Source organism: Camelus dromedarius, chromosome 10 (assembly GCF_036321535.1).
Source record: "Camelus dromedarius isolate mCamDro1 chromosome 10, mCamDro1.pat, whole genome shotgun sequence".
Classification (NCBI taxonomy): domain Eukaryota; kingdom Metazoa; phylum Chordata; class Mammalia; order Artiodactyla; family Camelidae; genus Camelus; species Camelus dromedarius.
This window is the reverse complement of record NC_087445.1, coordinates 7,516,288-7,531,252: the sequence shown is the minus strand read 5'-3', so window position 1 is coordinate 7,531,252 and position 14,965 is coordinate 7,516,288. Positions and strand designations below refer to the sequence as shown.

Sequence of the window (14,965 nt, the reverse complement as noted above, 5' to 3'; positions counted from 1 at the left end):
TGGGAATATAAAATTTAGGCTGCATGAATGGTGAATGAACCTAATTACATATAGTTTATGATCTTTGTAATTATTTACATGGAATAGGCCATTAGGAGTGAAATGGATGAAGAGCTCCACAATCAGCTCTTCAAAAACTGAAAGAACTCGATGTATCAAGAGGTCCTTTATGATAAAGCTGTAATTATAAATTGTATTTTAAAATTACACTGAAAAGGCCAGGTAAAAGCAAGGATACTATGTTGGTTGGGGTTCTCCAGAGAAACAGAACCAATAGGATATATAGAGGTACATATAAGAGGAGATTTATTGTAGGAACTGGTTCACATGGTTATAAAGTTTGATAAATCCCACAGTCTGCCTTTTGTAAACTATGGAGCCAGGAAAGCTGGAATTAAATCCATTTGAGTCCAAAGGCCTGAGAACTGGGGGAGCTTCTGATGTGAGTCCTGGAGTCCTGAGGCTGAAGAATCAAGAGCTCAGATCTACTAGCCCAAGAAGAGAGAGAATCTGTCCTTCCTCTACCTTTTTGTTCTGTTCAGGCCCCCTTAGAGGATTAGATGTCTGTCACATCATCATGGTGAGGGTGAAACTTCTTTACTCTCTACTGATTGAAATACTAATCTCTTCCAGAAACACCTTCACAGACACACTCAGAAATAAGGTTTAACTTATAGCCCAATCAAGTTGACACATAAAATTAACCATCACAGATACCTCTCTTTTTTCTACCATTCCTCCCTTGCCATCCACATCAGGGTTCTTCTATCCTCCATGTACATCGTTATGTCCTCAGTGGGTGTAATTTGACTGGAACTACATTTGAATCCTTGAAATGGCAAGGTGTTTATAATAAGGGTTTATTCCCTTCTTAGTTGATAACAGTAAAATTATATTTAGAGAGAAAAACAGTGATATCTTAGCTGGTTCTGCTCCACCTCCTTTGATCATTTAACACACTTTTTTCTCTTTAATTGTTATTCTTTTCTCTGTTTAGTGGGATTATCTCAGAGAGTTTCTGTGGTATTTCTGTAATTTCTCTGAGAATTTATTTTAATGGTTATTCCACCCAGGAATCAAATAATGAAGCCAAAGAAATACATTAGAATTGATTACAAAGTTGTGATATTACATTCTCTGATGATCTTTCAAGACTAGGACAAACTGCTTAAGTTCATTATTCTTAAACTCATTTCAGATAAATTTTAAATGTGAAGTTTTTAAATTCTAAAAAATTTAGAATGGATTTTATTAAAATGCCTTGATTTCAATATCTATGTTATAAATGTACTAGAAATATTAAGTTGAAACCTATTTATTTTTAAAATTATTTTGCAATAATTATGAACTTGAGTTTCAAAGCTAGTACAGAAAATTCTCATACACCTTTTACTTATGTTCCTCTAACACTAATATCTTACAGAACCATGGTATCTTCATCAAAACTAAGAAATTAACTTTGGTACAGTACTGTTAAGTAAACTACAGACTTTATTTGGAATAAAATGTGGCATGGGGAACTTAAAACATGTAGTACTTGTCCTTAGCTGCTGTGTATTCCTTTAGGTGAAACAAACTCTATTTCTGTATTGTGTTATTAAATCACTGGAAACAACATGCTTGTACTGTATGATCTTTATATATATATATATATATATAAAGATATATCTTTATATATATATGTGTGTGTGAGTGTGTATGTGTATATATATGTGTGTGTGTATATATATATAAAACATTTTTTATTGAGTTATAGTCATTTTACAATGTTGTATCAACTGTACTGTATGATCTTAATTCACATAAAGGTACTGAGTGCTCTGTTAAAATTTTGTTATATTATCAACATTTATTGTGTTTATTTTTTTAAATGTGCATTTGATGAACATTTAAGATGTACATAATTTTACTCAGTGGTCTTTAAGTAGGGACCTGAATAAAACATTTCTCTAGTTTAGAGTCTTCAAATGAATGAATGCTTTCTTATCAGCTAATCAGAAATGTGTTAACCTAATATATTTTATTTTCTTTAGCTACTAGAATAAATTGTCAAGTAACTTCTCTTTGGTACCTTATAAAATATGTTTTCTTTTAATTGTCTTTATCATTAAAACAGATCATTATTAATTGACTTATATTCTTTATTTCTAAAATATTAGAGAAAAGATTTGTGGCAGAATGTTCCTGTAGAAATTCTAAAGTCTGTACATGAGTTTCATCTTAGTTTATATGAACTAAATGAATAAGATAGAAAGTCAACAGAAACCAGACTTTGACTCTGATTTAGTGTTGAAAGTTTTCTAGCAAATGTAATTTAGTATTACACATTATTAACGGTTTGAACCCTATCTTGTGTTTGTTTAGATTTAGATTTTGCTTTTTTCTTTATTTTTTTCTTTTAAAAAATTAAAATTAGGATATCAGTTTGCTCTGTGAGGATATATACACCTTAAGAATTTAACTACAGGTATGTTAGCCATCATTTAGAACGTGCTAAGCTCTGGTTTAGAAATAATTTGTGACAGGATTCTGTGTATATTTACGTAATTATATTCGTGGATTTGCAGATATTATGCATTGTCTCTAATTTTAAGGCATAAGAAGGAGGCTTCTCTAGCCAGTGATATTCCCAGAATTGGCAGCTTATCACAATCATGTACAGCAGTTAGAGGTGAAATTCACAAACATAAAACTAACCATTAAAGTGAAAACAATTCATGACATTTGATTCACAGTGTTGTGCATCTAACACCTCTATTTTTAAGGCATTTCTTCCATCACTCCAGTGTAAAACTCCTTACCAATTAAGCAGTTTCTCCATTCCCAGTTCCCCCATGTCTCTGACAGCCATCAATCAGCTTTCTGTCTTTATGTACTTATCTCTCCTGGATATTTCATATCAATGGAATTATACAATATGTGACCTTTTCTGTCTGGATTTCACTTAGCAATAATGTTTTGGAGGTTCATCCATGTTGTAGCATGTATCAATACTTCATTCCTCTTTGTGGCTGAATAGTATTCCATCATATGGATATATCACAGTTTATCCATTTATGAGCATTTAGTCTGTATCCACCTTTTGAATATGTGAATAGTGCTGCTGTAACCATGTGTATACAAGTATTTGCTTAAGTACTTTTTTTCACTTCTTTTGGTTGTATACCTAGGAGTGGAATTGCAAGAGTCAAATTGTAATTGTTTTACTTTTTGAGGAACTGCCAAACTGTTTTGCGGCAGCAATATATGAGGGTTCCATTTTCACCAACAGTTATTTTCCATTTTTGTTTTAATTGTAGCTGTCCTAAGGGAATAGGAAGTGATAACTTATTGTCATTTTGATTTGCATTTACCTAATAACTAATGATGTTGAGCATCCTTTCATGTGCTTATTGGCCATTTAATAAATTTTCTTTGAAGTAATGTCTGTTCAAGTCCTTTGCCCATTTTTTAACTGATTGCTTTGCCTTTGAATCATAGAAGTTCCTTTTATATTATAGACATTAAATTCTTATCAGATATGATTTGCAGATATTCCATATTTATAGATTATTTTTTTCACTTTCTTGATACTTTCCTTTGCACAAAAGTTTTTCATTTTGATGAAGTCTAATTTATTCTAGGTTTTTTTGTTTGTTTGTTGCTCATGCTTTTGGTGTCATACCTGAAAATCCATCGCCAAATCCAAGGTCGTGAAGATTTACCCCTGTGTGTGTTTGTGTGATTTTTTTTTTTTTTAAGAGTTCATGATTTTAGCTCTTAGATTCTTTTTCATTTTGAGTTAATTTTATGTATGGTATGAGAGCAGAGTTCAATTTTGTCCTTTTGTTTTTGGAAATCCAGTTGTCCCAACATCATTTGCTAAAGAGACTGTTCTTTCCCCCATTGAATGGACTATGGTAAGTCCATCTTGTCAAAAATCAGTTGGCTGTGGATGTATGAGTCTGTTCATGGACTCTCATTTCTATTTCCTTGGTCCATGTGTCTGTCATTATACCAATTCTAAACTGTCCTGTTGACTAGCTTTATATAAAGTTTTGAAATCAGGAAGTAGAAATCCTTCAGCTTTATTATTCTTTTCCAAGATTGCTTTGGCTATTGTGGGTCCCTTAAGTTTCCATATAAATTTTAGGAACAATTTGTCAGTTTCTGAAAAAAGGAAAGCTAGGATTTTGTTGGGGATTACACTGAATCTATAGATCAAATTGGGAAATTTGCCAGTGTTAAATCTTCTACCCATGAACACAGGCTGTTTTTTTATTTATTTAGGTCTTTAATTTCTTTGAGCAATGTTGTAGTTTTCTGTGTTCAGGACTTTCATCTCCTTGGGTAGATTTACTCTTAGGTGTTTTATTCTTTAGAGAGCATTGTTAAGTAGAATTGTTTAATATGTTTTTTAGGTTATTCATTGGTAGTGAATCAAAAACTAATTTTGGAATATTTGTCTTGTATCATGCATCTTTGCTAAATTTGTTAGCTCTAGTAGTGTTCTTGTGAATTCTTTGGAATTTTCCTTGACAGTTGCAAATGGAAATACATTTACTTCTTCCTTTTCAATTTGTACGCCTTTTTGTATTTCTTTGTTTTCTCTAAGTGCTCCGTCTAGAACTTCCAGGACAATGGTAAATAGCAGTGGTGAAAATGGGTACCATAGTCTTGATCCTGATCTTAGGAGGAAAGCTTTCACCATTGAGTATTATGTTAGCTGTGTTTTTTTTGTTGTTGTTGTTGTTTTTAATAAATGCCCTTTGCAATTTTAAGATAGCTACCTTCTATTTGTAGTTTTCTGAGTGTTTCTACTATGAAAAATACTGGATCTTGTCAAATGCTTTGCATCAGTTCAGATGCCCATCTTTTAATGTCATTTCTAAGTACAAATCTGTCATTTCACAATACAATTTTACTTATATTAAACTGTGAACAAAGTATCATGCTCCTCTGGCCTCGGGCTGTATTTTTCATTCAAACTGGGCTCTTGACTGCTGTGGTAGGTAGGTAGTTATGCTGGGTCCCTCAGAGATGTCGACGTCCTAGTCCCTGGAACCTGTGATATGTTAGGTAACGTGTTAAAGAGGAATTAAAGAGGAATATAAATTGCTTATGAGATGACCTTAAACTAGGATTCTTCTGGATTACCCAGGTAGGCCCAGTGTAACTACAAGAGTCCTTTAAAGTAGAAGAGGATAGGCGGAAAATGAGAGTGAGAAAGAGATGTGCCTTTGGAAGAAAAGCTCAGAGAAATCCAACATTGCTTGCTTTGAGAATTAGAGGAAGGGGGCCAAGAAAAAGGAATGCGGGTGGCCTTTAGAAGCCAGAAAGGGCAAGAAAAGGGATTCTTAGAGTCTTCAGGAAGGAATGCATTGCTTCCCACACAATGACTTTAGCTCTGTGGAGAGCAATGTCAGACTTAGACCTGCAAAACTGTGAAATAATAAATTTGTGTTTTTTAAGCCAAGTTTGTAGTAATTTGTAATAATACAAAATAAATGTAACTACCCAAACATGTTTTATCTACTATTTATGATGTTGGTTTATTCCTTCAGGCAAACTCATGTCTAAATTTCCCTTATGTTATTAAAATTGTACTTATTATTGAAAGCCCATCTCAGAGCTTCCTCAGTCATTAAGCCTTATTTTTGTTTTTGTTTTTGTTTTCCCCTACATCAATCACCTCCCAGGTATCTTCTCTAAATATACATAGCTTCTCTCCTTGTTTCTGTGGTGCTTTTTTTTAACTTCCTCGTGGCATTTAACAATGATACAGTTTTAGAATATAGTATTTGGTATTGATTTTATTAAAAATTTTATTCTCCTTTTAAAAATGTTCTGTTATCTTGAGTGTGTGTGTGGATATATCTGAATTTGGATTTATATGTAAAATTTTTACGCTTTATATAGTTCTAAGTTTTAAAGAATTTGAATCTTTTATTTTCTTTTAGAGCAAAAGATAGATGACTATATCTTAATTTATGTTGTTTATTCTGTTAACAATCTGTATTGCATATGGTAGACGATCCTTATGTGTTTGACTTAAAAGTTAATGTACTTGTGGATTAAGTCCTATAATTTAAATTTATGAACCAAAATATTTTAATTTTAGTGGTAAATTGTTCTGTCTGAGGAAGTTCTCATTAAGTTGTTTATGTGTTTTACTTTATATAAACTAGTTATTGAAACCAGTGATTGATTTTAAAGGTGATTATAGCATCTCTCTAGACAGATTTTAAACAAGGTCAGATTTTTTTTGTTTCTCTTAATGTACCTTAGGTACAGATGTGTGAAAATAAAGAGAAATATTTAGTTGCTTCTTGGGACTGTTAAAACATGATTTATCAAATTTGTCTTTTTTCAATTTTTAAATGATTTTTTTTTTTAAGAAAGGTGGTACTACACAGTGGTTTTTTAAACTAAGAATTGTGTCTTGGAGATTGGTCAGAGTGAATATTTGTAATATTAAAAATGTCTTAATTCTTCATTATTATTGATTCCAAACATGAAGAAAAAGCAGAATTGTTTACTCCCCTAATGATAAGAAAATAAGTTTTCTAAAAATAAAAAAAAAACTTTAGCACAACTGACATTTTTTTAATATTACATTTTTGAGTGTTTACTGAATGTGATATTTGTGTCTTGTAGAATGGAGATGTATGCATATCAATTCTTCATCCGCCTGTAGATGACCCACAGAGTGGAGAATTACCCTCTGAAAGGTGGAATCCTACTCAAAATGTCAGGTAAGGAATTAATTACATAAGGAATAATCTGGTTTTTAGGTGGCTCTTAAGATTGGATATTAGATACTGTCTTTTGACAAGTACAGAAGAATCCTTTCTGTAGTTGGCTGTTTTGTCCTCTTCTAGATCTTTAGGTAGCATGTACGCATCATTTTGAAGAGCTGTGTTTACGGGTAATGATGCATATTGTTAATCATTTCTCTGTGTTCACCTTGGAAGGACTTTTCTAGTCTGAATTCTTCCTCTTATGTTACCTAAGTTCCACCCTGCTGCTTTGGATTTCATGACTTCCATGTTAGGATTGGTTGCCTCCTTATGCTAGGATTCTTAAGTCTTCATCTTTAAAAACTAAAATTTGACCTTAAGTAATACTTTTAAAAGAACTTTTATTATCTGACTTTTTTTCTTTGTTTTGGATAAATGTGGATTTTTTTCTTATGATTTGGAAGACATACATTTCTTGTAATTTCCTTTGATTATCCAACTAGATTGATCTGTTAAACTCTCTGTCTAGATGGATGGATATTTAATCATTTTCTTTAGTGATGTTCTGTATGTGTGGGAGTTGGTCACATAACCCTTACAAGAATTTTTAAAACTATGTAGACTGTTGCATGTTTTTAAGTGCAGTTTTTTACATCACAAAATTAAATAAAGAATTCATTTTTTTCTCCTTGCATTCGCATTTCCATTGTACTCTCCCTACTGAGTTTTATTCTAATACTTGAAATGTTTGTTTGATAGCCTTATTTATATTTTTATGCAACAAAAATCTGTATTGACAATAAGGCTCTAGTTAAACTTATTTCTATATTCAATTATTTTATTAATGTATTGTTGATTAAAAACAAGTATATTACACTTTGAATGTGCTTTTATTTTTTACAGTTAATAATTATTAGAAATGCATTTTTAGCCTGATAATTTGTTTTCAGTTAATTTCTGCATCCATGAATAATTATATTGCTAGAATGAGGCAGAATACAGCTTTACTTTTATATACATACATATATGTATGAATAATATACATTATATATACTTTGTATATATCTATATACATGTGCATATGTGTGTGTGTGATAGATAGATAGTAGGTGCAGTGATTAAGAAACCTTATTTACATGTGATGATAGTGGAATAAAAATTTTAGGGCAGTGGAACTAAAACGTTTTAATTCCTTTGGAATTATTTGGCAAAAATCATGTAGTAGTGAGGAGGATATAGCTCAGTAGCTCAGTGGTAGAGCGTGTGCTTAGCATGCATGAAGTCCTGGGTTCAATCCCCAGTGCCTCCCATTAAAATAAATCAATCAATCTACCACCCTAGCCCCCTCCAAATCATGTAGTAATCTGTTGTGAATCGGTTTGTTTGTTTGTTTTTTTATGTTTTATGGAGATACACAATTCTCCCATTTTAAATATATGGTTCACTTTTTTAAAAAATATTTTTAATATTTTATTTTTTTTTTAATATTCTCAGAGTTGTACAACCATCACCACAATCAATTTGAGAAGATTTTGATCACCCCTAAAGAAACTCATACCTATAAGCGTTTGTACTCCATTACCCCTCAACTCTATACCCACCCCTCCACCCATATCCCTAAGAAATCCAGTCTACTTTCTATTTGGATTTACCTCTTCTGAACATTTCATATGAATGGTATCATAACCATATGTACTATTTTGTGACTGGCTTCTTTAATTTCGCAAGTTTTCAAGGTTTATCCTTGTAGCATGTATGAGAACTTCATTCCTTTTTATGGCTGAATAATATTTGAATGCTTATACTACACCTTGTTCATCAGTTGATGGAAATTTGGGTTTCTACTTTTTGCTATTATCAACAATGCTAAACATTGTGTACAAGTTTTTTTATGTACATATTTTTTCATTTTCTTGGATATATACCTGGGAATGGAGTTGAATGGTTCATATGGTAATTCAGTGTTTACCTTTTTGAGGAACTGCCAGACTGTTTTCCAATGTGGCTGCACTAAATAGTACATTTCCACCAGCAGCATGTGAGAATTCAGTTTCTCTACACCTTTGTTATTGTCCTTTTATTATAGTCATCCCATTGGGTGGACATGGTTATCTCATTGTAATTTGTCCTCATTGTGTTTTTTAAAAAATAACTTTAAAAATTTAGAACAGTTTCAGAGTTTCAGAAAAATTGTGAAGAAGGTACAGATAGTTCCCAAATACCCAGCATTTGCCAGTTTTCTTTATTACTAACATCTAATGTTAGTATGGTTCACTTATTACAATTAGTAAGCCAGTACTAATATATTATTATTAACTAAAGTCCATACTCTTTCATATTTCCTTAGTTTTTACCTAATGTCATTTTTCTGCTCCACCCAGTACCCCCATGCATGGTAGGTTCACATTATGTTTAATAGGCATTTCGTCTTCGGCAACTGTGTTTCTTGGGCTTTCCATATTTTTTGATGATGTTGATCCAGTATTTGTAGAATGTCTCCCAATTGGGATTTAAAAAATTTTTTTTTAAGATTCTCTGATTATTACACTGGGATATTGAGTATTGGTGAGGAAGACTACGGAGAAGGTTAAGTATGTTTTTATCATGTTTATATCCAAGGACATACTGTCAACACAACTTGCCACTCTTGATGTTAACATTCATCAGTGGGCTGTGAAACTCTTGTTTTTAGGGTTTCTCCACTGGAAAGTTCCTCTTTGCCCCCTTTCCATTCTGTATTCTTTAGAAGGAAGGAAGTCGTATGTGTAGCCCACACTAAGGAGTGGGGAATTATACCTCCTTGAGGCTGAGGAGACTGTATAAATTATTTCAAATTCTTCTGCACAGGAGATTAATCTGTTCTCCCCCATTTATTAATTCAGTCATTGTTGTTAATCATTTTTAATGATCTGGAAGCTAGTAACTATTAGAGTCTCCACTTTTGTCAAAAGCAAATAATTGGAAGCTTCCTGATATGCACAAGGATTTCTTAGCCATTTCTTACCAAGTTATGTATTTGCTTCTGACTTTCTAAGAAGTGTATACCAAAAAGTCCACTCAAGACATATTAAATGACTGTGGTTATGCTGGTTACTTACTCCTTTATGTACTTTGTTCAATCTAGTATACTTAGAAAGGGTTGAGACAATAGATATATTTTGGATTTCAGTACATCTTGTCAGTATATATTTTTTATCAGAAGAAAATGACTCCCCTTTTTAATTCAAATAAATGTGTTAATACACATTACCTTGGCAAACATCATGCCTCTGAATTCTAATTCTCAGATAAATCAGGCATACACAGAGACTTGCCATAAATTTATTATGTCTTTGAAGTAAGGAGTCACCACATAGTCACTATGCTTTCTGCTTTACTTTAATGGGACTCTTCCCTCAAGGATGATACATTTCTTAATAGTCAGAAATAGAATTAGTTCATTTTCATGAAAATATACTTCCAGCAGTTCCAGTCTATACATATCTGAATTTATTATACTCTACCATATAGCAAAACACTCCTTTTTAAAATGTCACTTTATGCTTTTAACAAAACTATTTATGAGAAAGGAAAATGGTCAACTGTTTGTAAGTTTCTCTTTGTTTTGTAGTTGTGATGTTTCATCATCACTGGGCAGTGCAGCATAGGAATATCTGGAATGTGTAGGAGGTATGCATTTCTTGTAAAGGGCAATTGTGAAAAGGGAAGCTGGAAGGGAGAACTGATATGATACTTCGTATACCTCCAGGGGCATGAATATTTTAGTTTTAAGACCATTGCTTTACACAGAATCTTTTATGATCATTAGCAAAATTAGACTACTACTTCAACCCCTCATATCCCTACATCACACAATAGTAGCTGATTATTTGTACCTTTAACTTTATACATACCTATTAACTTGATTTTTCAGAATCAAATAATATACTATCACTTGGATATAAAAGAAGGGAAAGTCAATATACTTACTCTGCTTCCCATCTTCTCTCTCCCCCTTTTCCTTCTGACATTATTTCTTTATCGTTAGGGTTATGAAAATTTCTAATCTACACCATTTTGTAACATAATCCCAATTTTTAAAATGCTTAAGTTATTAAATGAATTCAGTTTGCTGCCCAGTGTCTTACTTTGTTTGATCCATTAATTGACCGAAATTTGTCCATTAGTAATTTCTCGAGGAATTGCTCCTAGGAGCCATATAATGTTCCCTGAATTTTTACATGTTCAAAATGTGTGCTTGTGTGTATGGAAATGTGTATGCCATTAGACTTCAGATGACAGTTTTAACTAGGCATAAGATTTCAGGATCATGCTTTCTTTCCTTGAATTTGTGGGCACTACTCTGCTATTTATTGTTGCTATAGAAAAGCTTGGCTACCCTTTTTCTCATCTCTTCCACCCTATACAATTGTTTAAGAGGCTGGCATGCTTTCAAACGACACACATTATTTTATCAGTATAGTCAAAGTGACAATATATAGAAAAGATTTTAAATACTTCAGAAGATTTGTTGAAACATTGACTAAAAATGCAGAGTTGTTCTTTAAGTATGACTTTGGTCCTTGTTTTTCAGGGCTAGTAATAACCCTAGACTAGAAGAAGTGGTAGCTCTAAGGTGTTAAGTGATTCCTGGTTTTGGAGGTTGAGTGTTGAGTCATACGCTTACCACCCCACCACCCCACCACCCCACCTACCCTTTGAGAAGACAAGCCTCTCCTTTCTTCAGAAACAGAGCCCCAAATAAGGTTTTTCTCGTTGCGTTCTTTTGCTGCCTAGATGGATAATCTATTGTCATTACCCATGGAAATTCAGATTTTTGCCTTTACTCCTGTGTACACACTACACACAGGCTGTATTTTCCTTGTCCCGGTCTAAAATATTAAGAACATTTTTTCTTTTAAGAAAGGCCTTGGGGATGGGTATAGCTTGGTGGCAGAGTGCATGCTCGTGTTCACAAGGTTCTGGGTTCAATCCGCAGTGGCTTGTTACCCAGAGGGTAGGGGTTGCAGGGGAGAAAAAGGCCTGTTTCTCATTTAATCCAGTCCATTGAGGGCAGGGAACTCCTTTCATACTAATCTGCCCTCTAAAACTACCTTTGCCACTTTGGGTGCCAACATTATTATTTTTTTTTTTCTCTCTGGGGCCTCAGGTCACTTGAGCCCCAATTTAGAAGCATTCCCTGGACTTCACTTCAGGAATTGCCTTCCTTGCTTTTATGCTTTTTTGTTTAGAGGCGTCACATTGTTTTCAGATTGCTCCTTTGATCATCCATGGCACTAAAGGTATTTGCATTGGAAATCATTAGTTACCTTCTCAGACCCTTTTTCTCTTTTCTTTTCTTCTTTTTTTTTTTTTTTTTTAGTAAAGACAGATACATACTACATAGAATGTAGGCTGTTTTAAAGGGCGAGAGAAAGGCCACAAGGAATGGGGATTGGTTTAAGTAGAAGTAGATACACACTCCACAGACAGAGTGCGGTCTGTCTCTGAAGACCTTTTTGTTTCTTAGTTCCATGTAATCATCACATGGTCCTTCAATGTGTTAATCTTGGAGTGGGAGAGTAAATGGAGAGTTTTGGTGTTTGTGAATTTCTAAGGGACGTAGAGTGTTTTGTATGCTTTGTGGAACCTCATCTGCCTTGGATACCTGGTGGTGCCCAGAACTCTGAAAAGTCAGGAGAGCACAACCTGATGTGAAATACTTTACCCTTTCCCATTTGTTTCTGTTATTCTTAAGGTGGTAAATTGTACATACTTCTCACAGGTCATTTATGGCACTGAAATATCAAGAGGCAAGATATGAAGTCCCTTTGCTGCTGAGTTGTCCAGAGTCAGCAGAGTTCTACACTCCATCCATATCCAGTCTATGGCTGTAGCAAGACAGCAGTGGAGATGCTATAAGGTTCAGTTTGGCCTGTTGTAGAGTCTTGACTGCTGCATGGCATTGTTATCTGAAAGTGGTTCCATATTCACATGTGTTTGGACTTCTCCATGTCCACCTGCACTGGTCTTTTCCATTTAGCACCCCAGTGAACATATTCAGAAAATAAAGTTGTACATAGAAGGCTTTTGTAACCTGAAGAAGAGTAAGGCATCTCACTTACCTTTGAAAGCCTAAGTCAATTTATATAACAAGACCCAGTGAGTAGTGAGAGTTCGCCAAATGGGAAGGCAAGAAAAACATGCTATGCTAAAATTGTAGGGATCCCAGAGCATCAGCCAACTAGTGTCCACTGAAGGTGCAGTAGTTCTCTTCCTCTTAGAGGAAGCCAGCAAAGTTTCTGGAAGAAGAGATCCACAGTCCTATTCTCAGATGTCCAAGATTAAGTTTAGGGGATGAGAGTTCCTTATGGAATTGGAAGGTTTTAAGGAGTAGGCATTAATCAGCAAAGAATGAAGTTGGGAGGGTAGGGGGTAGGGACCCCTGATGCTGCCATATGTATGTGATTAGGAGCACCACTCCATGCCTCTTCTTGCTGGTTGGAAGAAGCAAAATGTGCTTTTTCCAGAACCAAGTGGGAAGCTTTGGGGGGATCTCTCAGACCTTGCAATAGAATTCAAAAGTGTTTTTCCTGAGGCACCACCCCAAAACTACCTACCATACCTCCTGCAGGCCCTTTGATACGAAAGTGGTCTTTGGCAGAGATTTGTTTTCCTGTGAAGGATAGATAATAGTATGTTCCTTGGCACTGTGAAGATACAGCGTGGGACCAGATTTATGGACCCACTCTCTAGAGGCCCCTGCTTCGTGTGAAAGGGTCCCAAGAGTAGGGTAGGAAGTTCTTCTGTCTGGTCTTCTCTACAACCCACTGAAAGGGCAGGGAGCTAGGGACTGCACTGTTGGGTGGCAAAGTCAAAGGAGAACGGCTATAGCTGTACTGTTCCTAGGGTGCCTGTAAAACCCCATTCTGGTCCAGGACAGTTTTATTTGCTCCCTTGATGTTTGCATATTGGGTTCCATTGCATTCAAATTGCCAATTTCATTCTGTGCAAATGATACATATTTTGTGTATTTTTTAAATTTCCATTTTAAACTAAAATGTTCTGATTTTGTGATTTTGTGTATTTTCATCTGGGACCCTCATTCCTACTATGTGTTTCGGGGACTGCACAGCAGAACTATTGTATTTGTTGGTTTTTTAACAGCATAAAGAAAAACTATTTATAATATGTGACCATTAAGCTATGACATTTTATTTTTCCAGTCATAACAGACTTCTTTGCCATGATATCCTTTTTAAATTCCTCTCCCATGTTGAAACATAATGAGGACTGAATTTTAACTGGGTCATCTTCTGGTGTTACTGTTCCATCTTTTGAAATAGTGTAAATAAGATTAAAAGAACCCTTCTAGGTCAGGCACTGAGCTTTGCTTCGCCATACGTCAACTTTTATCAAACGTGTAAAACCTAAAAATCTCAGTCAAACTGTTTCTTTCTGTATCTCTTGTGTATGTGTATATGTTCTAAGAGTCAAGTTGAGGTTTTTATGAACCCTTTCCACCTCACATGCTGCCTGGATGGTGTATTTATACACTGGTGGGAAATGCCAAGTCTTTAATCCTGCAAAATTCCAAACTTTCCCATGGAGACCTGTAAACCATCTTCTTTGCTGAGTTAAGGCTTATTTCTGCCCTCCCTGCTAAAGTTGTACTTGTGGTGACATAGTAGCTAACAGAGAAAGGGCAGCCCCATCTCCTTGACTATTGCCTGTGAAAAAGGGGACAAATACAGTATTACCCATTGGGTCTTAGATGTCTAATTATGATTTCCTGTCTCTTAAAATACTTCAGTTTTGTTTTAAACATGTCTGAGCTCCATAGAACTTTACAACTTGATAGCTTGCTAGTGTGTGTGACTGTGTGTGTGTGTCTGTGAAAGAGTGGTTAGTTTTCCATTTTCTTCTGGTGTTTTTATTGCTTACAAACGTACTGTTTATTCGAGGGGGGGTAGCAAGATCATTTTGACCCAGATAGTGAAGCAGGCAAAAGGAACTGAAATATGAACCTGAGGGCTACATAAATTGGAGTAATTTCGTCTGTCCTTTTGTCTGTCTGTACTTCCTTTCTCCTCTCAGCATTTTTCTCTTTTGGCCCAGATCCTGTGTCCTGAAAATTAGCATAGTCCCTTGCCGTGGCCTAAAGTGGGAACAGAGGAAGCAGATGTATTTCTAGAAGTGTCTCTGACTTCGGTAATAATGGTGGTCATGGGTATTGTGCAGTAAATTGAGTACACTTAAAAACTCTC

At 34.6% G+C, this 14,965-nt stretch overlaps 1 protein-coding gene across 1 annotated transcript in view; it reads left to right on the top strand.

The window, feature by feature from the left end:
* UBE2R2 (ubiquitin conjugating enzyme E2 R2) overlaps positions 1–14,965 on the top strand; it is a 91,634-nt gene that overhangs the window by 68,926 nt on the left and 7,743 nt on the right. Inside the window, exon 3 of the mRNA XM_010975833.3 lies at positions 6,637–6,734. Within this exon, the coding sequence (XP_010974135.1) occupies positions 6,637–6,734 (98 nt within the window). The remainder of the gene's footprint in view (positions 1–6,636; positions 6,735–14,965) is intronic.